Source organism: Sceloporus undulatus, chromosome 2 (assembly GCF_019175285.1).
Source record: "Sceloporus undulatus isolate JIND9_A2432 ecotype Alabama chromosome 2, SceUnd_v1.1, whole genome shotgun sequence".
Taxonomy (NCBI): Eukaryota; Metazoa; Chordata; class Lepidosauria; order Squamata; family Phrynosomatidae; genus Sceloporus; species Sceloporus undulatus.
In genome coordinates, this window is record NC_056523.1 from 240,219,435 (window position 1) to 240,242,540 (window position 23,106).

General features: G+C 40.4%; 1 protein-coding gene across 7 annotated transcripts in view; it reads right to left on the reverse strand.

Annotated features, from left to right (window-relative positions):
- Positions 1–4,923: 4,923 nt before the first annotated feature.
- LOC121923278 (programmed cell death 1 ligand 2-like) overlaps positions 4,924–23,106 on the reverse strand; it is a 28,153-nt gene continuing 9,970 nt past the window's right edge. For 2 of the 7 annotated variants that reach the window (XM_042453560.1, XM_042453558.1), the window contains 6 exons: positions 17,368–17,436; positions 14,829–15,191; positions 13,509–13,790; positions 9,354–9,497; positions 7,552–7,584; positions 4,924–6,590 (listed from right to left, as the gene is read on the reverse strand). In XM_042453560.1, coding sequence (XP_042309494.1) covers positions 6,535–6,590; positions 7,552–7,584; positions 9,354–9,497; positions 13,509–13,790; positions 14,829–15,191; positions 17,368–17,422 — 933 coding nt within the window. In that variant the 5' untranslated portion in view covers positions 17,423–17,436 and the 3' untranslated portion in view covers positions 4,924–6,534. Of the gene's footprint in view, positions 6,591–7,551; positions 7,585–9,353; positions 9,498–13,508; positions 13,791–14,828; positions 15,192–16,139; positions 16,382–17,367; positions 17,437–17,624; positions 18,804–23,106 lie in introns of those variants that run through there. The other 5 variants (XR_006102349.1, XM_042453562.1, XM_042453561.1 and 2 more) reach the window with 5 other exon arrangements.

Here is a 23,106-nt window from a genome sequence, read left to right on the forward strand (position 1 = left end):
TGAAAAAGATGGGATGATAGGATTAATTGGGGCTGTCCCTGCCAAACTGGGACCGTTGGAGGGTATGCATAAAATTGATGTGGAGGGGGATACATTTACAGGGAGTAATTCCTGGAATTATTAAGCTTTTCTTTCCACTCCCTCATCTAGGTCTAGTTTGCACTGATCCTCATTTAATCTTGTTCTACTACAGACTGCAGGTAGATGATTTCAGATGGCTGAAATGGCTGATGTGAAATGGCTGATGTCAATCTGGAAAAATAAAATTTAAAATTCCTGTCAAACAGAATTCTTGATATCAGGGACAATTATTCTAATCTAGTCTTAACCCTGGCCTGACTAGTTTTCAAGTTGATAGGATAGGGATTTTTCCTGCTGCAATCTCAAACTGCACAGTTTGGTTATACATTCCCCATCTGAGTGAGAAAATTTGCTGTCACTTTAAACCCTCACTTGTGACTTTTGGCTTTCAGCTATTTTGCCTGAGACAGGAAATGTTTTCCTCAAGCATTCTGGAGTGACAGTCTATGCAAAATTAAGTGAAGCAGAAAGTACAGAACCTCTTTGTTGGAGGAGGTTACGGGCAGAGAAGTCATAAACCAATACTCGAGTAAATACATCAGAAGCAAACCAAGCAAATACAGCTGCTATAGGGACCTTCTGTGAGTGAAATGTGAGAGTGGTTTCACTCCTCTTTAGAAACAGCAGCATCCATTTGTCAGGGGCATTAAGATTCAGAACAAACACAAGCTGGTAAATTGATTCTTATAAATATGGAGGGATGGGTTGAAGCCTAAATCTAAGGGGGCAACTGCCAATAGAATCACTTCCATCAGTGGAATCAGGATGAAATGATCACTTTTCCCTATTGCCGTCAACCCTGCACACAAAAAACAGCTCCAAGGGGGCTGGAAAACCCTGAAGAGCAGTGGTTCTCGAATGGTGGTGCAGGACCCCCAGGGGGGGCACAGGAGTTGCTCAAGGGGGTGCAACAATTGAGACCCTGATCCCCCTCCTCCTCCTCCTCCTGCTCTTCCCAACTTTTTTACGTGTAAAATTTAAACATGCATTGAGTTAAATATTGAATTTACTTAAATAAAACTATTCTAATTTGAACAATGTTATTTCCTTATAAAATGTTAAAATATAAATATTCATGAATGTGCAGATGAACAGCTCTCACTGTCAGGAAGTTGCTCCATCCTCAATATGACATCCCTTCAAACGTTTAAACAAGGCTATCAAGTCACCTGTTAACCTTCTCTTCTCTGGGCTAAACAAATCCAGGTTCCTAAGCCACTCCTCATAGGACATGATTTCCATACTTTTCACCATTTTAGTATGCACACCTCCTATATATACACATAAATAATGTACACAAACATATATAGATATTGATGGCCATCCATTTTTCAATTATCATTATGGCTGTTGTTATGGGGTCATCACACTAAACTTCTGCACTCAAAAAGTTATTAAGCAACAATTAACTAGTTGTAGGGGTGCATTTAGTTTGGCGGATTACACACATGGTGATGAACTGGTATAATTGATCAGACATCCCATTGGAGAATGAGAGAAAAACTGTTATGCTATCAAGCTTATCTTACCTCTAGATTACCTAAAATGAGACAGGTTCAGATGGAGTCATATGTGGGAGGGAGTAGCAGGGTAGTAAAGGGTAGACCTGACCTTGCCATTCTGACCAGGCAGGCCAATCATCAGCTATTTGCAGAACATAAAGAGAGCATAGCAATGTGTAGTTTGCTATATTGCATCATGTATAACAGTCAATACATGTGCCTAACTCACCTAAAGGCAATAGATCTTGTCTCATTTTGATGCTAAGCAGGGTAGGTCTGGTTGGTACTTGGATGGGAGATCATCAACAAATACCAGGTGCTGTAGACTATACTTCAGAGGAACTGGCAAAACCACTTCTGAGGATTCCTTGCTTAAGAAAACCCTATGACAGTCATACAGTTGCCATAAGTTGACAGATGACTTGAAGGTGACCATGAAGAGCTCCTTCGTGGGGAGGGGGAATCTTGACCGGCTCACTCTCTCTCTCATTATTGAAAACCTGTAAACATATATGTTTCCTTCTCAAGCTCAAGTCAAAGAAGGGATCAGAAAATTTACCTTTTGGACTACAGCTCCCAGAATACATTAGCCATTCTGGTTTGGGTTTTATAGTCCAGAAAGTCATCTTTTCTGGGCTCTGGATCAAAACCATGGTTGGTGGGAGGGCAGAGTTAGTTTGTGTGCCCCAATGTCCCCTTATACGTCCTTTTATCATGTAAGGGAGTTTCTCTGCATGCACAACACATACCTGGTTGCAGCCATAGCATTCTGTTTGGTAGTATTAATGGCATTTAACAGAAGATGCAAGTCATTTCACTGAGGATATGTAACAAATTTAAAAAGTCCCAGATTTGGCAAGAATTTTACTTTACTTTCATTCTTACTTTGAAATGAGGAGAAGCAGTGAACACATTAATGACATCAATTCAGGCAACCATTATTAGGTGCTACTCTGTAGGCATCTCTTGTTCAACACTTTTGACTGCTACGCAGGACGGAATACTAACAAAGCATGGCTGATCTCCCAGTCATGCCTTGGCTCCTTGACCGTATGGATAGGACCAAACTATACATTTTAAACTGAAAAGCTCTGCATGATAATGGCAGCTCATTCAGAGCAGTGGCAACAATCTTTAATCGTCACTCCAGTCCGACTCATATGGTTAACTGGAACTGACCCCATACTCCCTGTATTCCTTCAAGGAGCACAAGAGCTTGGTGTAGGGCAGAGGTGGGCATGCACCAAGGGTTGGCGGGTCATGTTTAGCACCTCCTGGTCTTGTAGAAACCACACCACTGCCATTTCCCAACAACTAGAGGTGACATCCCAACCATTTCAGGCTATTTCTGAAAGCAACGTTTGGATTTTTGTTTTATTTTTGTTTTTAGGTTAAGAGAATAGGGTGAGGGGAAAACTGGACCACTAAAGATGATTTTTGGCTGCAAAAAGTAATGTTTGGCACCCAAAATTATTTTAAAACAGTGAAGATGAAGTATCCAGGGAGGCTAAAAACCAGATGGGAACATCCCCACCTGTGCTACATATGGATCCATAGTCCACACAATTGCTATCCCTGTTGTAGCAGGATAGAGAGTGTTTAACAGATGGAAAGTGAAATACTTCTCCCTGCTCCCGTTCTGCTCCAAACAATTTGGCTGATGTCGCATTTCAAGGAGGAAGGAATCGTCACAGATCTTACATTTGAGCAATGCCCAGTTCACATTGGGTTGAGTCAGAAATATTCAGAATTCTTTAGAACACATGCGCAACATTGGTGAAGAACTCAGACGATCATTTCCCAATTCATGTCAAGATGTGAAAAATGATTCCTAGTTTTCAGAGCATGGAAAAATGACATAAAAAATATAGTCCTCAGAATTCTTTCCACAAAGACAGCAAATGATCATGCCGGCTAGTGGCTTTGGGGTGCTGAAATCCAAATATGTTACTTTTCTAAGGTTTGCCCTGCTTCCCCAACCCCTGCTAGCTCTGCACAGCCAATATAACTCTAACTCGCCCTGCCAGTGCTGGTTTGAGGAACTGAAGGGAAAAGGGAGGGGAGAGTCTGGTCTTTGACAGCACTATTGGGCTGCATCCACACTACAGAAATACTCTGGTTTGACACCACTTTAACTGCCATGGCTCAATGCTATGGAATTCTGGAAGTTGTAGTTTGTTGTGGCACCAGTCCAATGGCATCATCAGACATGGCTATGACAACAGAGCTCCATTATCATAATTATGTCTGATGATTCAGGATCTTGGCTGTAATTGTTAAACAGCAACTTCAACCATGATAACAGCCTGAGAAAAAGATTAACATTTCATATTATTTTAATTTGTTCTTGGAGGTGGTTGCAGGTTTTGCCATCTTCAGTAATTTTAACTAGTTTTGATCTTAATTTTAAAGTAGTGTCGTGCATTGTGAATGTTTTACTAACGGTCAATATAGCAAACAAATGGTCACTGACTAATGCTTAAAACGACTAATGCTTAAAAGAAATGCTATTTTTACTTAAACTTAACACACTTGCACTGATGTTAATACTCCCAAATTCTGGCAGGCTTGGGACTTGTAACCGTGGGAGGACAACAAAACCCATGGGCCACCATACTATTCTGCTTGGAGTGCTACAAAAAGGGTCAGATTAGTTTCCTGTCCAGCTCCTCCCTTTCTTCCCTTTCTTATCACTACCACAGCTCACATCAATATCACCACTAGCCAAGTAAATAAAAGGAAATGGAGATAGTGGGAAGAGACAGGAATTTTATTTCTTGCTTAGATTTTCCGAGGAGGAAAAGATGTTAGGGATTTATAGGGTTCACTTCCTCCAACATGGAACTAACACCATATTTTATTTGCAAACCTGTGACAGAAAAACTTTGCCAGCATTTCTGCTCATATGTAAAATATGTCTTGAAACCTAGAAACACCCTGTGAGTCTACTGCTGACCATGTCTTTCAGCTGCATGACTTGTAGCAATCTGACTTACCCATATATTCTCAACTATAAGTCGGCCTCATGTATAAGTCGAGGACTGGTTTGGGGGCCAACATTATTGATTTTGATATGACCTGTGGATAAGTTGAGGGTAAAACTTAGGGGAATGTAACAAAGGATGTAAAGGATGAAGCAGAGGAAAACAATGCCCAAGAATTTACACAATTCCAGCAGGCATAACTGTGTTCACACTAAAGGCTGGATGGATAAGGAGGCAAGTGTGATAAATGGGTGCTGTGTTATGTGTGGGGGAAGCGACCTGGTGCAGGTGGGGTTAAGAAAAAATGCACATATCAAAAAAGATGCAAAGGTAAAGGAAAGAAAGTGCCAACTACATTAGCAGTAATTATAGCCTTTAACTTTAATGTGATAATTTAGTCTGGCTGTAACACAGAAAAGACAAACAACATACACAAATGTCTTATTCGGATCCTTCAAAGCCCAATTCTTCTTGGTGCTCCCTGGTGCTCCTTTGAGGGGAAGCACCACCACCATTTCCCCACCCGCACTTTCAAAAAGGCCAGAAGCAGCACCATAGAGTAGAGGGTGTTGAGGCTTCTTTTAGGCTCTCCCAGGATGGACTAAGCTCTTGCCTTTTGCTCTACTCTACTCAGAAAAGGGGATGGTTCCTTTTTTGATAAGAGTTAAGGCACAACACTTTCATTGATCCGTGGATAAGTCAACCCAGGTTTTTTGAGTTGATTTTTTACTAAAATTTCTAGACATACACACATAAATACATTAATCCCAAGGGATTAGGATGAATGATAGCAATTCTGATCCCATTGTTTCATACATGCAAATACTACAGATTTCAAAGGGATTCTCGGCACAAGATTTGCTTCTTAGGTTTGTTGAATAAGAAGGGCCTTGGGTTTCACGCTGGAGTAAAATAAACAAATAAATAAATAAATTTCCACTCTAAATCTGATTCTGAAGCAAACCTAATAGCTGCAAAAGCTCTAATGATGCTTCATATTTATTTAGACAATTTCTCATGTCCAAAGTTCATCTACTGTTCAGTGAACAAATGGGGGTTGATCATCCCTATAATTCTTACAAGGACTCTCTATGATAGACCAGTATTATTGTTTACACATTGCAGACGTGGGAACGGGTAGTGGCTTACCTAAGAACATATAATCTGAGATAATTAATGGGAATTTCCTGGTTTCCTGCTGATACTTCTGGCCACCACACCCCAGCAACATACTGACACATTACTGAGCTTCAGTTATGTTCTTTGTAGAAGCACTTAACAGTAGAGGGAGTAAATACAATTTTTTACACATACAGAAGCTAATGAGAACAGCGTGGGGTGGAGCAACATCATCCACTACAATGGAGAACAACAATCTATTTTAAATGGTGCAAGGCAGGCCATGGACCACAGTGGTTCTTGACCTTTGGTCCTTTAGATGTTATGGACTCAAACAACCTGAACAGGTGGCCATGGTGACTGGGGCTTCTAGGAGCTGAAGTCCAAAAACATCTGGAGGATTAAAATTTGAGAATCCCTATTGTAGTATGGACAACTATTCTTGAACACTTCAGTCAGCATCAGTTGACAGAAGTAGCTTCTGACAAGACCAGTTCCATGTAAGAAGACAATAATGTTGGGTCAGCTATTATAACAGCTGTTTAATGCTTAAATTTCATCCACATGTCTAGAAATGCAGATTTCTTAGACATGTGAAAAACCTCAAAATGCTTTCACAGAATGCATGATGTGCCTTAAAACTGCTGAGCAGTGACACATTTTCTGTGGAGTGGAAAAGTCAGTGTTGAAACTGAACACACAACAGCCCTAACAGAAAGCAGAAGCATCAGTTTTATTTACCTCTTAAAGTGCAATTGCTTCCTCATACATTTTAAAATGGGGAATAAATAGAAAGTGTAAAACTGCAGGTAGGACAGATGAAATGGTTCTTGCCTTCGCTCTTTTCCTCAGTCTGTAACAGTTGATGCATTTAAATTCTTGGTCTGAAGATTCATATCCTCTTCTAAGAAAAGAAACAGGAAGGCAATGAGTTGTAAACAAGTACATGTGCCTAGTCTTATCTCCTCTGATGAACATGATGCATATGCCTATACACACGCACAAACACCAAGATCCAAGGCTGCATTCATTGACTTTGGAAATACAAAGTGATTATTCAGAAAGCAGCACATAAAAAAATACTAGTTTCTCAGACTATAGGACTGCCAGTAATTACTATTTGCTGAATTACTACACCTGCCATTCTCACTTTTGAAATACAGGAAACATTCTAGGCAAATGAAAATCTTTTGAGAGCTGTGTCAGAAGATGAAAATTACTATTCCTTTTCACATGCTCAACCACACATTTGCATTTACACATTTTCGGTCCTTGGAGGAAAGTTGCCAAACTGCTGTTTCTCCCCTCAAAAGTATTTATTGGTGTATTTAAAATTATAAACTGGGTATTGAACAGAAAATACAGTACCAAACAATTCAGTAAACACTAGCTAAAATGTAAACATTGATAATAACAAAAAGGAGGAGCCGGCATGATGTAGTGGATGGAGCATTGGACTATGATTCTGGAGACCAGGGTTCGAATCACCACTCAGCCATGGAAACCCACTGGATAACTCTGGGGAAGTCATATTCTCTCAGTCTCAGAGGAAGGCAAAGACAAATCTTATCAAGAAAACTAATAACCCTCTGAATGCTCTTCATGAATAAGGAATCAACAGCAGCATAGAAGAAAAGTGGCTGCAAGTGCTGAATCCATAGGAAGGAAAGCCAACTTTGCAAATGTAATGGCTTTGTTCCTGGAGTTCAACTAGTCTGGCCCTGTCAGTGTTTCCCAGATGAACACCAAAAGGATTATTTGCAACTAGCATATTTCTTTATATGTTGTCAAAGGTCTGGCTATTCATCTGGAAAAATAGCTTTTTAAAAAAAGTGTTTAAAATATGTCAGAATTGTATTACTTACCCCTTGATAACTTGTTTGTTCTTCTTCTTTTGTCTGGTAAGGAATGATAAAAAAAAAGTTACCGGTACATGTTTTTGCTTGAAACATGCAAATGTTTTGTATTTGTAAAGCACTATATATTCCTATATATGCCTGCCTAAGGGCTGAGACCTGCTAGAAGAGTCCTCTTCTATGCCCTACTTGTGGGAGAAACAAATCTCATGGGAACATGAGAGAGGGCCTTCTCTGTTGTGGCACCTTATTGGGGATCTGACTGGTGCTGATTTTTCTTTGTGTTCAAGCTTCTGGGGCCCAATTTACTAGCTTTTGCTAGAGACAGCAGTAAATGTTGTCGGGTGTAGATCTTGTTATCCAAATAGAGGACTTTCCATCCAGAACTACTTTAATTCTGTTGAAAGCAATGGGATTTAAATTTGTCATATAGTGGGCCCTTGTTATCTCTGCTAGGATTTGGTTCCAGGACACACACGGACACACACACCATAGATAACAAAATCTGTGGATGCTCAAGTCCCATTCAATCCAATGGCAAAACAAAATGGTGTCTCTTATATAAAATGGAAAATCAAGATTTGCTATTTGGAATTTATGCTTTTTCTGAATATTTTCAAGCCATGGATGCTTGAATCTGTGGACAAAAAATCTGTGGATAAAAAGGACTGACTACAGTGCGCCCGCGTCATACACGGGCGCACCTTACGCAGCTTTCAGCATATGCTGAAAGCCACGGTGGGAAAAGGGGCAATGTGCCCCATAAGGGATAATGGCACACATGCGCCACTGTGCCACTGCGTGCGCAAGCCCCATTCATTTAAATGGGGCTCAAGCATACGTGGAATTTCCCTTATGCAGGGTGGTGGTGGAACATATTCCCCGTGTAAGGGAAGGGTGGACTATATATTACTAACCAGTGATGGTTCATGTTTATCATGTCATGGAGCAGTGAATCCAGTCCACATCCTCAAGACAGGCCCTTCTCTCAGTGCCACCACCATCATAACCACAGCTAGTGGGCACACATGATAGGACCTCCTCAGTGGATGCTCCTAGACTCTGGAACTGCCTTCCCAAGGAGGTCACAATGTCCCCCTCCTTTTTGTCCTTGTATTGGCAGGCAAGAACCATTTTATTCCAAGAGGCTTGCAAAACAGAATTTTTTTTACAGCTGAAGGTGCTGTATTGTTTTAAAGTGAATTGTTTGTAATTGCTCTTTACTTTTTAAATTGCATTTTATTTTATTTTTAAATATGTGCTTAACTTGTCTTAATATTGCAAATGCAGTCATTTAATTTCACTTGAATGTTCAGTTTTGGTGTGTGTTTTAGCCATATAGCTCTTTTTAAAATTTAAAGCCAGCCTGAATACCAGTTTTGGAGGAAAGGCAAAATTATTGTTGTTGTTATTTTTGTCTGAACTTTAAAGGAAACTTCCAAACTTTCAGCACCTTGATTACTACCACTGAATATGCCTGACTGATATCAGAATCACCAGCTACCACGGTTAATAATGTTTATCATTTTTCTTTTTTAAAAAGCAGAGTTTTCTCTGGAGTAGTCAGTAAAGATAGAGGGGAAACAGACTCTAACATTTAATAAGAAAGATACCCACTAGTCTAGAGAATGGATGTCCATGATATAAATAAAGAAATATGGCTAAATCTTTTCCTTCATGCAATATGTAGATTAAACTCTTCCCACAGAGATTATAATATTAAACAGGTGACAAGAAATAAAGACTTGGGAATATCAAATGACTGCTGGGTTGCAAATAGGAAAGACTGGAGCAAATGAATGCTCTCTCACCTTTTTGGGTCCTCCAGTTTGTGAATGGTTTTGTCCTCATAACTGTGAATAAGAGTGCCATCAAAAGCAAGAATAGTAGCAAACAAATTGGTAGAATGAATGATAAGCGAGGCTGTGTTCCCATACCTGAATGGTTTGTGAAACCTGTAAGCAAAAAATAATAATAAAAAATCAATTTGATTTATAAATGTTTTGCACAAAATCCAATCCACTACTCAGGCCAAATATTCCTTTTCATCATTGTCTCTGCCATGACAGTTGCTTAACATACCAATTATAGTCTGATGGTACAAAGAGTACAGTATAGGTTGCGTGAGAATGAAGGTGTGCCCAGAACTCAGTGTATGTTAAATATGCAATATGCTCTTGAAAATGCTCTGTGCTCACTGAGGCATAGGAAAGACTACTGTGTGCATAATTCCATGCAGACCTTTGCACAATTCAAAGCCAACAAGATGCATTGTTCACTTATTGGACGGTGGATTGGACTGGCAAGTATCATTTCTTGTGTGCAAGACTGTACAACTCAAGGAGTGATAACAACAAACAACAACAGAAGCTGAATACAAGCAAAGCAAAACCAGTGTATAGACCGGTGGTTCACAGTTTTTAGTCCTTCAATGTTTTGGATTTCAACTTTCAGAAAAAGCCAGCTATTCCTTTTCTCAAACCCTTGAGTGAAAACACTGCTCAGTTTCCAGATCTCAAGAATCTAAATGTCATTCTCTCTCAAGACAAGTTCCTCTTTTTTCAGCTTCAAATGTCACCGGAGGAGAATTTTCAGAGTGCAGGGTTGTTGTTGTTGTTGTTGTTGTTAGCTGCCCCTGAGTTAATCCTGACTCATGGAGACCCTGTGGATGAGACATCGCCAAAACCTCCATCTTCCCCTGCTCTGCTCTTGCAAACCAATGCCCATGATCCCCCTGATTGTGTCCATCTATCTGGCATCCTTCTACCCTCTATCTTTCCTATCATTATTGTCTTTTCTGGTGATCCATGCCTTCTCATTACGTAACCAAAGCACAACAGCTTCAATTTGCTCATCTTGGCTTCTAAGTAGACTTCTGCCTTGATTTGTTCCAGGACTCATTTGTTTGTCTTTTTGGCTGTCCACAGTATCCTAAACACTCTTATCCAGCACCACATCTCAGATTAGTTGATTTTCCTCCTGCCTCCTTCCATCTGTACATTAGCTCTCGCATCTGTACATGGTTATGGGAATTATGATGGCTTGGATGATTCTAACTTTAATGCTCAGTTGTATATCTTTACTCTTCAGGGTCTTTTCTAATTCTTTCATAGCTGCCCTTCCCATTCCTAACCTTCTTCTTAATTCTTAACTGCAGTTACCATTCTGGTTAATATCTGATCCAAGGTACATAAATTCTTTAATTATTTTGACTTCCTCATGGTCTAGAACTGAATCAATGTATTTCTTCTGTGGTTATAGTCTTTGTTTGCTTTGTGTTCAACACTAACCCTGCCTTTGCACTTTTATCTTTGACCTTCCTTAGTAACCGTTCCAAGTCTGCAATGTCTTCTGTCAGTATTATGGTGCCATCAACATACCTCAGATTGTTGATGTTCCTTCCTCCTATCTTCACTCCTTCTGCTTCTGAGTCTAAATCACTTTTCTTATGATGTTTTCAGCATATAAGTTGAACAAATAGGGTGATAGGATGCAGCCTTGCTTGATCCCTTTGCCAGTTGGGAACCATACTGTTTCTCTGAATTCTGTTCTGACAGTGGCCTCTTATCATTGGTACAGATTTCTCATCAGGACTATTAAGTGTCATGTCTTTGAGAGCATTCCATAGCTTGTTGTGATCTATACAGTCAAATGCTTTGCTATAGTCTATAAAGCACGTGCTGATTTTTTTCTGGAATTCCTTGGTATACTCCATTAGTCATGATATGTTTCCGATGTGATCCCTCTTCCCTTCCTAAAACCCATTTGCACCTCTGGAATTTCTTTCTCCATGTATGCTTGAAGTCTATGCTGCAGAATTTTGAACATAATTGTGCTTGTGTGGGAGATTAATGCTATGGTCCTATTATTGCTGCAGCCTTTTGTTTCTCCTTTCTTGTGGACTGGGATATATATTGATAATTTCCAGTCTTCTTCATATAGTTCTTCATTCCATGTGTCATTAATTTCTCATCTCTTTTATATAACTCTTCTATGTATTGCCTCCAACATTTCTTTATTTCTTCTTTTTCCTATATTACATTCTTTTTCTTGTCATAGAGCATCCCAGCCCTTGGTTTGAACTTCACTTTGATTTCCCAGATATTTCTGAATAGGTCACTTGTTTTTCCCCTTTTGTTATTGTCTTCTGTTTCTTTTGCATTGGTCATTATAGTAGTTCTCCTTATCCCTTCTCACCAGACATTGCACAATTGCATTCATGTTTCTAGTTTTGTTCCTGTGTCCTTTTGCTTTTGCCTCTTTTCTTCTTGTACTGCATTTAGTGTTTCATCTGTGATCTATTGTTTCCTCTCTTTCTTTTTGGCCACTGTTAGTGTCTTCCTTGATTATGTCCTTGGCTTCTGCCCATATTTCTCCAAGTTGTCAGTCAATTATACTTAATTGTGCAAATCTATTTCTTACATTGTCAGTGAATTCTTCTGAGATATTATTCAGATCATATTTTGGTATAATGGCTGTTTTTGTTTTCTTCTCCAGTTTTACTCTGATTTTTGTTATAAGTAGTTCATGGTTTGTGCCACAATCAGTACCTGGTCTGTTTTTGGCCACAGGAATATAGCTTCTCCATCTTCTGCTTCCATTTATATAGTCTATCTAATTTTTGTGTTGATTTCCATGTGTATAGCCTCCTATCTGGTTGTATGAAGCAGGTATTTGCAATTGATACATTATTGGCCTCACAAAATTATATCAGATGCTTTCCTGCTTTATTTACTATGTCTAGTTTCCCCTGGTTCATGCTTCTCACATGCCATGTTCCTATTACATGGGTAGTGTTTGTTCTAATTGTATTTGCCTCATTGAACATTTCTGCTGTTTGACCTCAGAGGCAGGGACTGGAGAGAAAAACTAAAACTCTCCTCTCCCTTCCCTTCAGTCTTGGTCTTGACTGGTCTCTTTACGTCTGCAATTTGGATAGAGGAGGAAGAAATCAATATAAGGACAATGCCCTTTGGAAAGGGAAGGGTTAAAGTTATAAAGTTATTCCTGGAGAGTAGGAGGTCTAGTCTTGAGAAGGAAATTATTAAAGCAATAATCAGGGGCCTTTGGGCAGAACCTTGGAGGAGAAGACCAGGGCTTCATTCAGCCAAATCAGCAGGAAAGCCTTCCAAATAAATCAGTGCTTGTGAATGGCTTGTTACATTTTCAGCTGCAATAATGCACTCAGAAGCCCCCCCTCCCCACACAATAGTTCCATCTGAAGTAAATGAATCAATGTGTGTTTCCATATAAAGAGGCCCCTCTGTAAGAATATTAAGTCCAAGGGCTAACTGCACCATTGGGAGCAGCTTACAACAGTTCATAACCAGCCAGATTTGAGAAAAAACTGTTTAACAGCTGTGTAATGTTTCATCTATACCTGGGGAGAGAGAACAACTATCAGATTCATTCCTCACTGTTTCTGTCCCTGAAAACAAAGCAAAGTGGCCCATCACCTTCTCCAGTCACATATTCTTCCAGGTTCTGTCTCATCTCATTCTTCTTTTGTGTTCTTAAAATCAATCCACTGCTTACTATGGGCCTTTCTTTCAGCTACTCTGCTGTCAGGCTTTGCACATTTCCTCTGGCATCCACCCGACTGTATCCCCAGTCCTCGGTTTCCAAATGAGGTCAAGAAGCTAAGTCTATCCTTACCTGAGGATGTATCTATCTGAGGTTGTAATACCAGCCAAACTGACCTTTTGCTTCCTTAACCTGTCATTTTATAACACTCAGTTCTGATTTTTTAAAATTAATTCAGCCTTAAAAATATTTGTGAACATCCCACCATAGGAAAGCATCCCAGTGCATCGCTTAGAAGTATTTCCACTACAAAATCCCTTTGCATATTACATTGTAGATTCCTTGTACATGTAGATGCATGAAATTTGAATAAATGCAAATATTCAGCTTCGGTGTAAGCAAATCCAAAGGATACATTTGATGTCATACATAAATGCTTTTACCATGCTCTAATGATGGTCCATGCGCTGATGTTTTTTCATTCAGTTCCCTGTTCCAGAATACACAGCTATAGTTTCCATTAATGAAAGATTTGACTCTCAGGGTACTGGTTATGCTGAAAAGTCCATCATCTGTCAGTTGATATGTAGTGACTGCAGATGTGCTGAGATTAGCATTCTCATTGTGCCAAGAAACTTCAGCAAGAGGGTACCCTTCTGACTGACAAGTCAAAATCAGATCCTCTTCTTCTTTTCTCTCTTGGAAATTTATTATCTTGTAGCGAGCTGTAGAAGAGCAAATGAAATCTAATCACCACATTGAGATATGTGTCCTGTTTCAGCAATATGGTTTCATTTTATTTTTCCTTCAGACTAGTTCACATACCAGTAAGTATTTTACTAGCAAACTCACCAGGCCATGGCTCTGGCTCTTGGCCAGTTAAATGAATGTTTGCATGCAAAATATATAGCTTTTACAATACACTTAGAGGAAAATTCCAAGGGAACCAATGCACCCCTGGTTGCAGCAACAAAATGATTTTCATCCAGGGTGACCAGATGTCCTAACTGCAAAGAAGGATAAGGCACTGTAAAATGTAGGACATTCAAAAATAAAAGCTAAAAACATCAATTCTAAAATGTTCTCCATTTTGAGCATGACTAAGAAGCATGCATTTATATTCTTAGTCATGCTTCTTAGTCATGCTCAAAATGAAAGACATTTTACAATTCCTCCTGGACAGAAGGCTGAAATGTAGGACAGGTTCTGGAAAAGGAGGACATTTGGTCACCTGTTTTCATGAAAAACATAACAGAACAGGAAAAAGTTAAACTTCCTGTCCTTCTTTACTGAGAATTTGATCATTTTTAGCTTCTGCATACCAACAGTTACTATTTGCATTTGAAAAAAGAAATACTGTACACCGTAAATTTGAAGATGTATTCAGCAGCTTTAGTTGCCAACAAAGATGAGAAGCACCTATAGCTAAAATTGCCTATTGTCCCCAGGCTACAATCTGAAAACAAATAAACAACAAGCAAGCAAACAAACAAACAAACAAAGGTTTTGCACAAGACAATTCTCTGAGTTATAGTCATTTTTTGTGTTTTCATGATTCTAATAAAGAGAGATTAGCCATTATTTCTTGGTCCCAGCCTGCATCAATATGCATAACTTGATATCTACTTATTTACAGTACTTGGGATTCATTTAATCTACAGATTCAATTTAATTGTTGACCTTCTGGTCACAACCACTACTTAGTTTAGGGATTTTAACCCCCTTATATTGTTCCAGAATATTCATGCTTTTGGGCTACTAACCTTCAACGTCCAAATTAATGTACTTGAAGTCGACTCCTTCATCATGAACAAGACAAACATATATTCCTGCATCTGTGACCTTTACATTGTTGATATGTAACATGGAATATCCCATTTTTAATTCTTCAAGCAGAAGTGAGGCTCTCCCTCGATAATCTGTGTGTTGCTGTCTGAGATTTTCTTGACCCTTACTGAGCTTGTAAACTTCTTTTATGTCATGTCCCTCTGAGTGCTTTTTTTGCCATAAGATACTTAAAGCAGTCAGATTGAATGGGTCACGGACTGGAAAGCGACAACCCATTGTCACGTTGCTCCCATGCTCTGCAGAATAACGTGGCTGAAGAACATCCACTGTGAATAAAGCTGAGACACAAATATGACATATGATTATCCATCAAGCAACATATTAACATTTTAGCAGAACCGAAAGAGTCCAGTAAGTGAGATACTGATAGGTATGTGTTTCTAGCCAACAGTAGCCCTTCTTTATCTCATTGTGGAAAGACATCTTAGTCTATGGTATTGTGTACTAACATGGCAGCTCCCCACACTGCTTTAGAGACATAAAAACCTCAGCTGGAGTGGACAACTGTGGCCCGCCAGGTAATGTTGGACTACAGTTCCCATAACACTTCCCTATTTGTTGACGGGAACTGTAGTCCAACAACCGGAGAGCTGCTGTTTTCCAACTTTGCCCTAAGTCAAATATGAGGAATCAGTAGTGTGGATTCTTCCCATACCAGTGACACTACAGGGTTTTGGAAAGTCAGTTCTGCTGTAAGAGGTTACCAAATTCCTAGAGCAGTATGAGAAACAACCTAAATAGCATACAGCCCATTATTCCTTGTCAACCTCTTATTTTTCAATGATTTTTTCACACAATCAGTATTCAGCCTGGAGTTACAGTGAGACCAGTTTGGTGTACAGTGGAACTGTTGTATTCACAAGGGTTTGAGTGGTTTCACAACCCCGTGGATACCAAAAAAAATATGCTTACTCAAGTCCTCTGCATTTTATATGGCCTTCAACCATTTTATATGCTGTATATAAGTCCTTGAGCCCACTTACCATTCTATACACACTATAAGCAGTGGTATAACTAGGGGGTGCGGGGCATACGGTCCACACTGGTTGACACCCCAGGAGAGGCGAATTCCAATTAGGTCTCCTTCCACTGTACCTTTTCCAGCTCTGCTGTCATGGTGAAGGAGAGGCCTGAGCACAACTTTTGGCCACTGCCCCCCCCCAGCAGCACCCCACCCACACTGGGTAACACCAGCAGTGGGGAATGCTACAGACTTGCCTACTTACCTCTGCTGTGTAGCCAAATAGTTCCAACGCATTAGCGGAGGTGGCGGCGGCGGCGGCGGCGGCGGCGTTCACCTGGCTGCTGCACTTTCACCCAGCAGCCCAGCTGTCATGCCTTTGCCCAACTACTCAGTTGTGGCACTTTCAAAGGCTGTAGAGCCTTTATGCAGTTTGGCTTGCAGGCACATATTGTTTGTTTCCTCCCTCCATGCAAAGGCACTGCAGCTGGGCAGGAGAAACCTGACCTGTTTCAAGGAGACGGCACCCAGGTATCACTTTCCCTTCCCTTCAATGGACCACAAGTGAATCAGATTGCTCCTTTCTCCATTGCTAGAGCAGTCTCTCTCCCTGTATGTGCATGTGTACGTGTTTGCAACTTTCAATTCCTGAACCAATGTTGCATGTAGTCCTTTGGGAAAAATCATTTTTATCTATTCATGGATGTTACAACTTTCAGCTAAAAATGCCATTTGCTCTTGCTTTGGGCTATTAGGCTATTAGGACAGCTTTAATGATGTTGACCTTTACTTTAGGAAGACCATCCTAAAATAGGGTTAATTCTGGATCTAGTGTTCTTCAACAATGGTCAACAATACAAAGAGCGCTGCTGCAGAAAATTCTGCTTATAGATGTATTTTGTTGCACATTGACCGTATTTCCTAACTGTCCATCATTTTCTGTTTGCACCTAGAAGAACTCCAGTCTTTTGAGCAGACCACAGTCACAGTACTTTTGGATTGTCTCTTGTGGCTGCAGCATTAAAATGATCAAGACTTGAGGAACAACACACGAGCATTGTTGAATATCTTCCACTGAATACAATGGAATTTGTGTGAGGATGTTCCCTGGAGACCCCAAAATTATAATCGTATATTCACATTTACTGAAAGCCTACAAATAATGGATTGCACCATCTTTTGAATTAGGAACTAATGAACTGTTCAAGCTCTCTACATATTTTGGCATTCAGATCACAAGGAAAATGTACAACTCTGGGACATACAGTGAAGTGTTGTACAGCACTGGACTAAGATTCTAGACAAGGATTCAAATCCCTATTTGGCCATAAATATCCGCCTTGGGCAAGTCAACTCTCTCAGCCTCAGAGTAGGAGCAAAAGCAAATCCCCTCTGAACAAATTCTGCCAGGAAAACACTGTGATAGGATCATCTTAGGGTCACTGGAAATGACTTGAAGGCAGACAACAACAAATTCAAGTAAAAGCTCTCACCTGTTATGAAATGAAGCTGGATCTGAAGTAGTACAATTAGCAAGGGCCCAAACATTTTTCTAGCTGTATCTAAAAGACAATGTTGACATCATAAATATTCCCAAATATTCAAGCAAGTTGATACATGCAAAGGTGTAGGACAAGGCCATTGCCAGTGACACTAATCCACACCAGACTTTTTAAAACCTTTAAACAATTGGTGTGATTGCAAATAGGTATGTTCTTTTATTTCTAGGAGTATGGCATGCCATGCTCACCAAGGATCAAACATTTTGTTCATTTCAGCATTAATCCATGAGGAGGTTGGTGGGAGCTTCCAAATAATTTGTGGGTCAGAATATCTAGATGGCCAAAACAGTAAGCATAGTATATCGGAGATCCTGATTAAGAAGCAGAGACAGAAGAAGCAAAAGAAAAGACTTCATTATAAGCAATGATGTATTTAAGTCTTTTACTGCACGTCTCGAATCTTTGCAAGAAACTTTCAAGTCAAGTCTCAAGTTGAATATCAAGTCTGAGAGCCAACTTTAACATAAGGTGATGTGTGTGCATAGGTGGAGTTTCAATAACTAGAAAATCTAAAAGACATGCACAAAGTTTGAGGATAGGAGGAGGAGGATAGTCTGGATTTTTCTAAAGTTCTTTTTTCCTAGGAGTAGTAGCAGACAAGACTTGCCTCCGGAGCTCAGGGCGTGTTAGTTTCTCAGAGGGAAAAGGAGCACAAATGGTTTAGGCAAGGGGCTGCTTGAGGCAGAAGGATGATCCTTCTAAAGCTAGTTTTCAAGAATCCTCTCATATGCAGCAGAGACAGGCTGCCAAGTTGACCTCAACTTGTTGCTGATAGGCCACATTGTTGTTTTTTTCCCCCTCTGATTTCCGGGGGCAAGTACTGACTGGTGCTGCTACTAGGAAAAATGAACTTTAGAAGGATCCAGACTATCATCCTATCATCCTATCTGCAGTGAACACAGGCTGCCAGGTAGACAGCTTCCAAACCCAGGAACATAAAGTTGGTAATTAAAAAAATACAAGTCACAGGTCAAGTTGAGTCAATGCATCACTTATGTGGAGTCAAGTCCAAGTCAAGTCATTGAAGGGACTTGAATCTGAACTAAGTCTGAGTCAAGAACTCAGGTCTACATCCCTAATTATAAGATCTCCATTCTATAAAGCCAGATAAGTTATTTAAGGTGCTGATTTAGATTCGCTATTGTGGCAAGGACATCTGAGAAAATCGGAGAAGAATAAGAGGGCATCTGAGAAGAACAGAAACAGCCTTGGGAATATTGTAGACCATAAGGGAGGACCCTCACTCATACTGTCTAATTCTATAACATGTTGAGTCTCTTTTAACAGAAATGTTTGAGGCACTCAGATTTATTTATTTGGATTTTTGGAATATCTGTATTTGCATATAAGTACATAATAAGATATTTTGGAATTAGGACCGAAATCTAAACATTCATTTATTTTTCATATAGACCTTATATACATAGCCTGAAGGTAATTTTATACAAGAATTTAAATAATTTTAATAGTTTAATAATGTTAATATTATAATAAAATATAATATTATAATTTAATAATAATCTTGAAACAAGGATTGTGTACACCTGAACCATCAGAAAGCAAAGACATCACTCTGCCACCCATAAAAAAATGTTTCAGTTTTTGGAATATTTAAGAGTTCCTGGTAATGGAGACTCAACCTGTACCATTTCTTCTGAATGCATTCTTGACTCTTCAGTCCTAAGCACCGGTGCATTCCTAATAAACATCACTACACAATAGTTCCAGTTTTATATCAGAATTCATGTCATATATGCACAGAAAGAAAAAATAAACTTTATTCTAGGAATATAGATCCTGAGATAGGAAGATGGGTTTGGCACATATAATGAGGTTATATATGTATAATGTATAGTGACATTATATAATGATATACTGAGAATATAATGATATTCTATGATATTACATAAAAAAGAAAAATATCAGACAAAATAAAGAGGGAAACACCCATATGGCCTTAACCATCTGTCCATACGGTCACATAATCCTCAGTGCAAGGCACTGTGGTGCTCCATTTCCAGCCATTCTTATAAAACTCTGACACATTCCTAGAAAGAGGTTGTTCATTGGCACTGATTATCCTAGGTCCTAAAACATGGATAGAAATCATGTTTTCATCTTTTTTAGATTTTTAATGTAAACTACAAGGGTCCAGTTTTGTCTTTAGTTTTTTGTATCTTTAGCAATCCTTACTTTATCACAGTTTCTTTCACATTTCTTTTATCATGTCTTCATTCTGCCGAGTCATTCAGAAAACAACTTTCCACATCAACATCATCTGACTTTCCCAAGGGTTTGTCAGCTCCCTCTGTTTGTATAGAGGTGCTGAATAGAGGGAACCAGACTTCCCCAAATCCAACTGGTGCTGCCCAGCTTTTAGAGGGCTGCATGATTCCAAGCCCTGATAGCAATGAAAATGCAAGGCAAAGATGCCCAAAATGTGGGTGTTTGATGTGAAAGTATGTCCTTTTCTCATAGTTTTCTAGTAGCATTTCACATTCTACCAATTCGGGAGCTGACTCTTAACTTGTATTTGTATGCTGTCCTGTGCATTTTAATTGCTATATCCATTGTGTTTTGATACTGATTTGTTTTGTAAGCTGCCTTGAGTGCATTTGGAGAAAGGTGGGTATAGCTCTGCCAAATGGCCCTGATGTCATTTTGGACAAGACAGATGCTAGATTCTCCTTTGCATTCCACTTCTAAAGCATGCTATGCATTTGCTATGGAGGCAGGGTCTTTAGCACACTATGGCCTAATTCCCACTTACCTTTAGATCCAATTCCGGAACCGATTCTTGAAACCGATTCAGCAAACACAGTGGTTCCCACTGTGTTGGTGCTGGTTTCTGGAATCGGTTCAGGACAGCCGCATGGGGAGGCTGGTAAGGAAGTTGCACAAAAGCCAGGGAGGCTGGTAATGAGGCTGCGGGGACCAGAAGGCAAGAGTCCGGGGACAGAGAAGCCGGGGATGGGGCAGGCAAGAGAAGCCAGTGATGGGAGAAGGCTGGGTATGGAGGGAGGCATGGCCAGGGTGGAGAGGCCAGGAAAAAGCCACTGCCAGTGGGAATCAGGGCAGATTCAAATTCGCCTAGTTCCCACATAGGCTGAATCGATTTATTTCTAAACCCCCATTTTGTCAGCATCTTTTTGACGCGGGTTAAATGGGTAAAAATCATGCCCCCCCCCTTTCTGAAATGCTTCAGTGATTCGAATTAAGTGGGAACCATGGTGGTTTAAACCAAATCATTTGGAATCACAATCCAGTTTAAACCATAGTGGGAATTAAGTTATGTGATTAAGGCGCTTTACAGACCGCCCAAAAAGGGCGCTCTGTCGGCGCTTCCGTTTCCGCCATCGGGAAACCTCAGCCTCCAGATGGCAAGGCTTCCCGGTGGCCAAACAAGAAGTCCCAAAAGGGGCTTCTCTTTGCGCTGCGGAAATGATGCCGCAAGGCGCCAATGGCGCACTCGCGGCATCATTTCCGCGGTGCGACGTGCGGACACTAAGCGTCCGCTACATCAAAATGGTGGCACCCGTGTAGAATGGGCACTGCCATTTTGTATGTGCTCGATGTGTACTAGGGTTAGGGGCATCCGGAAAGGACGCCCCTTTCTAACCCTAGTACGTGCGCGGCACGTACTTTCCGCCTGTGCGGAACGGGCCTAAGATAGCCTTGCACTGAAAAGCAAACAGTCCCAGGACTGAACAACTCTTAAGTTTTAGAACTAGCACACTGTTCTAAATGACCCCCCCCCCCCAAAAAAAATTACTTTTTTGATCATGGGGGGGAATACCACCACTTTGGGTTTCTATTGCCTTTCTTTACTTCATCCAGAAGGTAAACGTATCAGCAATATGTTTGGTTGCCAGGTCTGGACAAATTCTGCCAGGAAAACCCTGTGATAGGATTATTTTAGGGTTGTTGGAAACAACCTGAAGGCACACAACAACAAATTCAAGTAAAAACTCTCAACTGAATGAAGCTGGATATGAAGTAGTATAATTGGCAGGAACCCAAACATCCCATGAGATTTTGGGACCAAAACCTGAGATCTAAGGATCACCTCTTGTGATGGCACAGAAAGCAGTCCCTGGAGATGTTACAAGGTTACAAGGGACAGCCCATGATGGTGTCATTAAGCATCAACTGAAAGTGCACAAAGTAAGCCATCGAAGATTTGGGGGGGGGAACCCAAATAAGTCTTTAAAAATGAGAAAATATATATATAGATACCTTTCAAAGCAGTGCTGCTGTGCTGAGATTCCTCCCCCTCAGTCAGAGGACTGGAAAAGAGGGTCCAGACCCTGAGATTCAGGCCCAGGCCCCAAAACCTGGCAACTCTACTTTCCAGTAGAAAGACTGCTAGTGGGACTTTCTTTTGCAGGCAATGGGCCTCTTAGACCACTTTGCACTGGAAGCTTTGTAATTTCAAAAGGGAAACACAACTTTTTTTCTTTCTTATTTCCAGTAGGCTTGAGGGGACTACTCTGAATGAAACACAACATGACTGCACCAGATGACTGTCTGGAGGTCCTTCATCTCCACAAATTTCAATGGTATCATGAGGAAGGCTGGAGTCTTTCTTGATTACTTTCATTTTCTGTCTCCCTCCCTACCTTTTGAATCATTATGCCAGATGAATCACCTTGTACACATACTTAAATGCCTTCCTGGTTGGCCTAACAAAACCATCACCAGAATATGATCTTAGTATCCTTCACACAAATATGTTACAATACAGGACTTTGCTAGGAATGATTCAGAAATGTTGCTCAGATGAATAAGATTGGCTACTCCTTCTTTCTCATCCTGGCCTTCCCCTTTTCATGGTCCAATGATCTATGACTAACTCAGAATGGTTGCCCTGTGCTTTCGCTTATATTTTGACATCACTTATGACAAAGAAAATAAGGTGAAAAAGAGAAGGGAGAGAAGGCTGACATGGCTGGTGAATTTGAGTTATGGTCCCCCAAAGTCATTTTTTCAAGCTTTTTTGAAAAGGAGTCAGGCTGCTTCTCTTTTCACAGTAGAAAACTGCCTGTTTTATTTATATATCTGTAATAGAAAGGATTAAGAACTTGGAAATTTCAGAGAGTGGTCTGAGCTGAAATGGCAGGTATCCTATAGCTACAGCCCTCTTCCACCCCATGGCTCTCCCATCCAGCAAACTCTGCCTTCAAGCACACATTTAAATCTGTATACACATAGGGTTGCCATCCCGGGGGACCTCAAAACTGGGAAAAAATGTAGGACAAGGCTTAAAATGTAGGACATTTTTTTAAAAAATTCCTGGCCCGGAAATTAACCAAAAAAAAGGTCCTACATTTTTAAACCTTCTCCAAGGCCTCGCTGGGCCTGGGAGACAGCCTCTTCCAAGCCCCTCGAGGACTCTAGGGCCCCGCTAGGGCCTGGGAGACTCTGTAGGCAAGAGGTGCACCATGTTAAGAACTGCATTAAGCAAACTTAGGCTGCTGCACACTGCTTTCACTCTCATCACTCCATCCTATGGAATCCTGGGATTTGTAGTTTGTTGTGGTGCCAGGGCTGGGCTTTGAAATCTCAGACATAAGAGAGGCAAAAGGCTTGGGCTGCATCTACACTGGAGAAATCATCTGGTTTGAGACCACTTTAACTGCCTCAGCTGAATGCTATGGAATTCTGGGAATG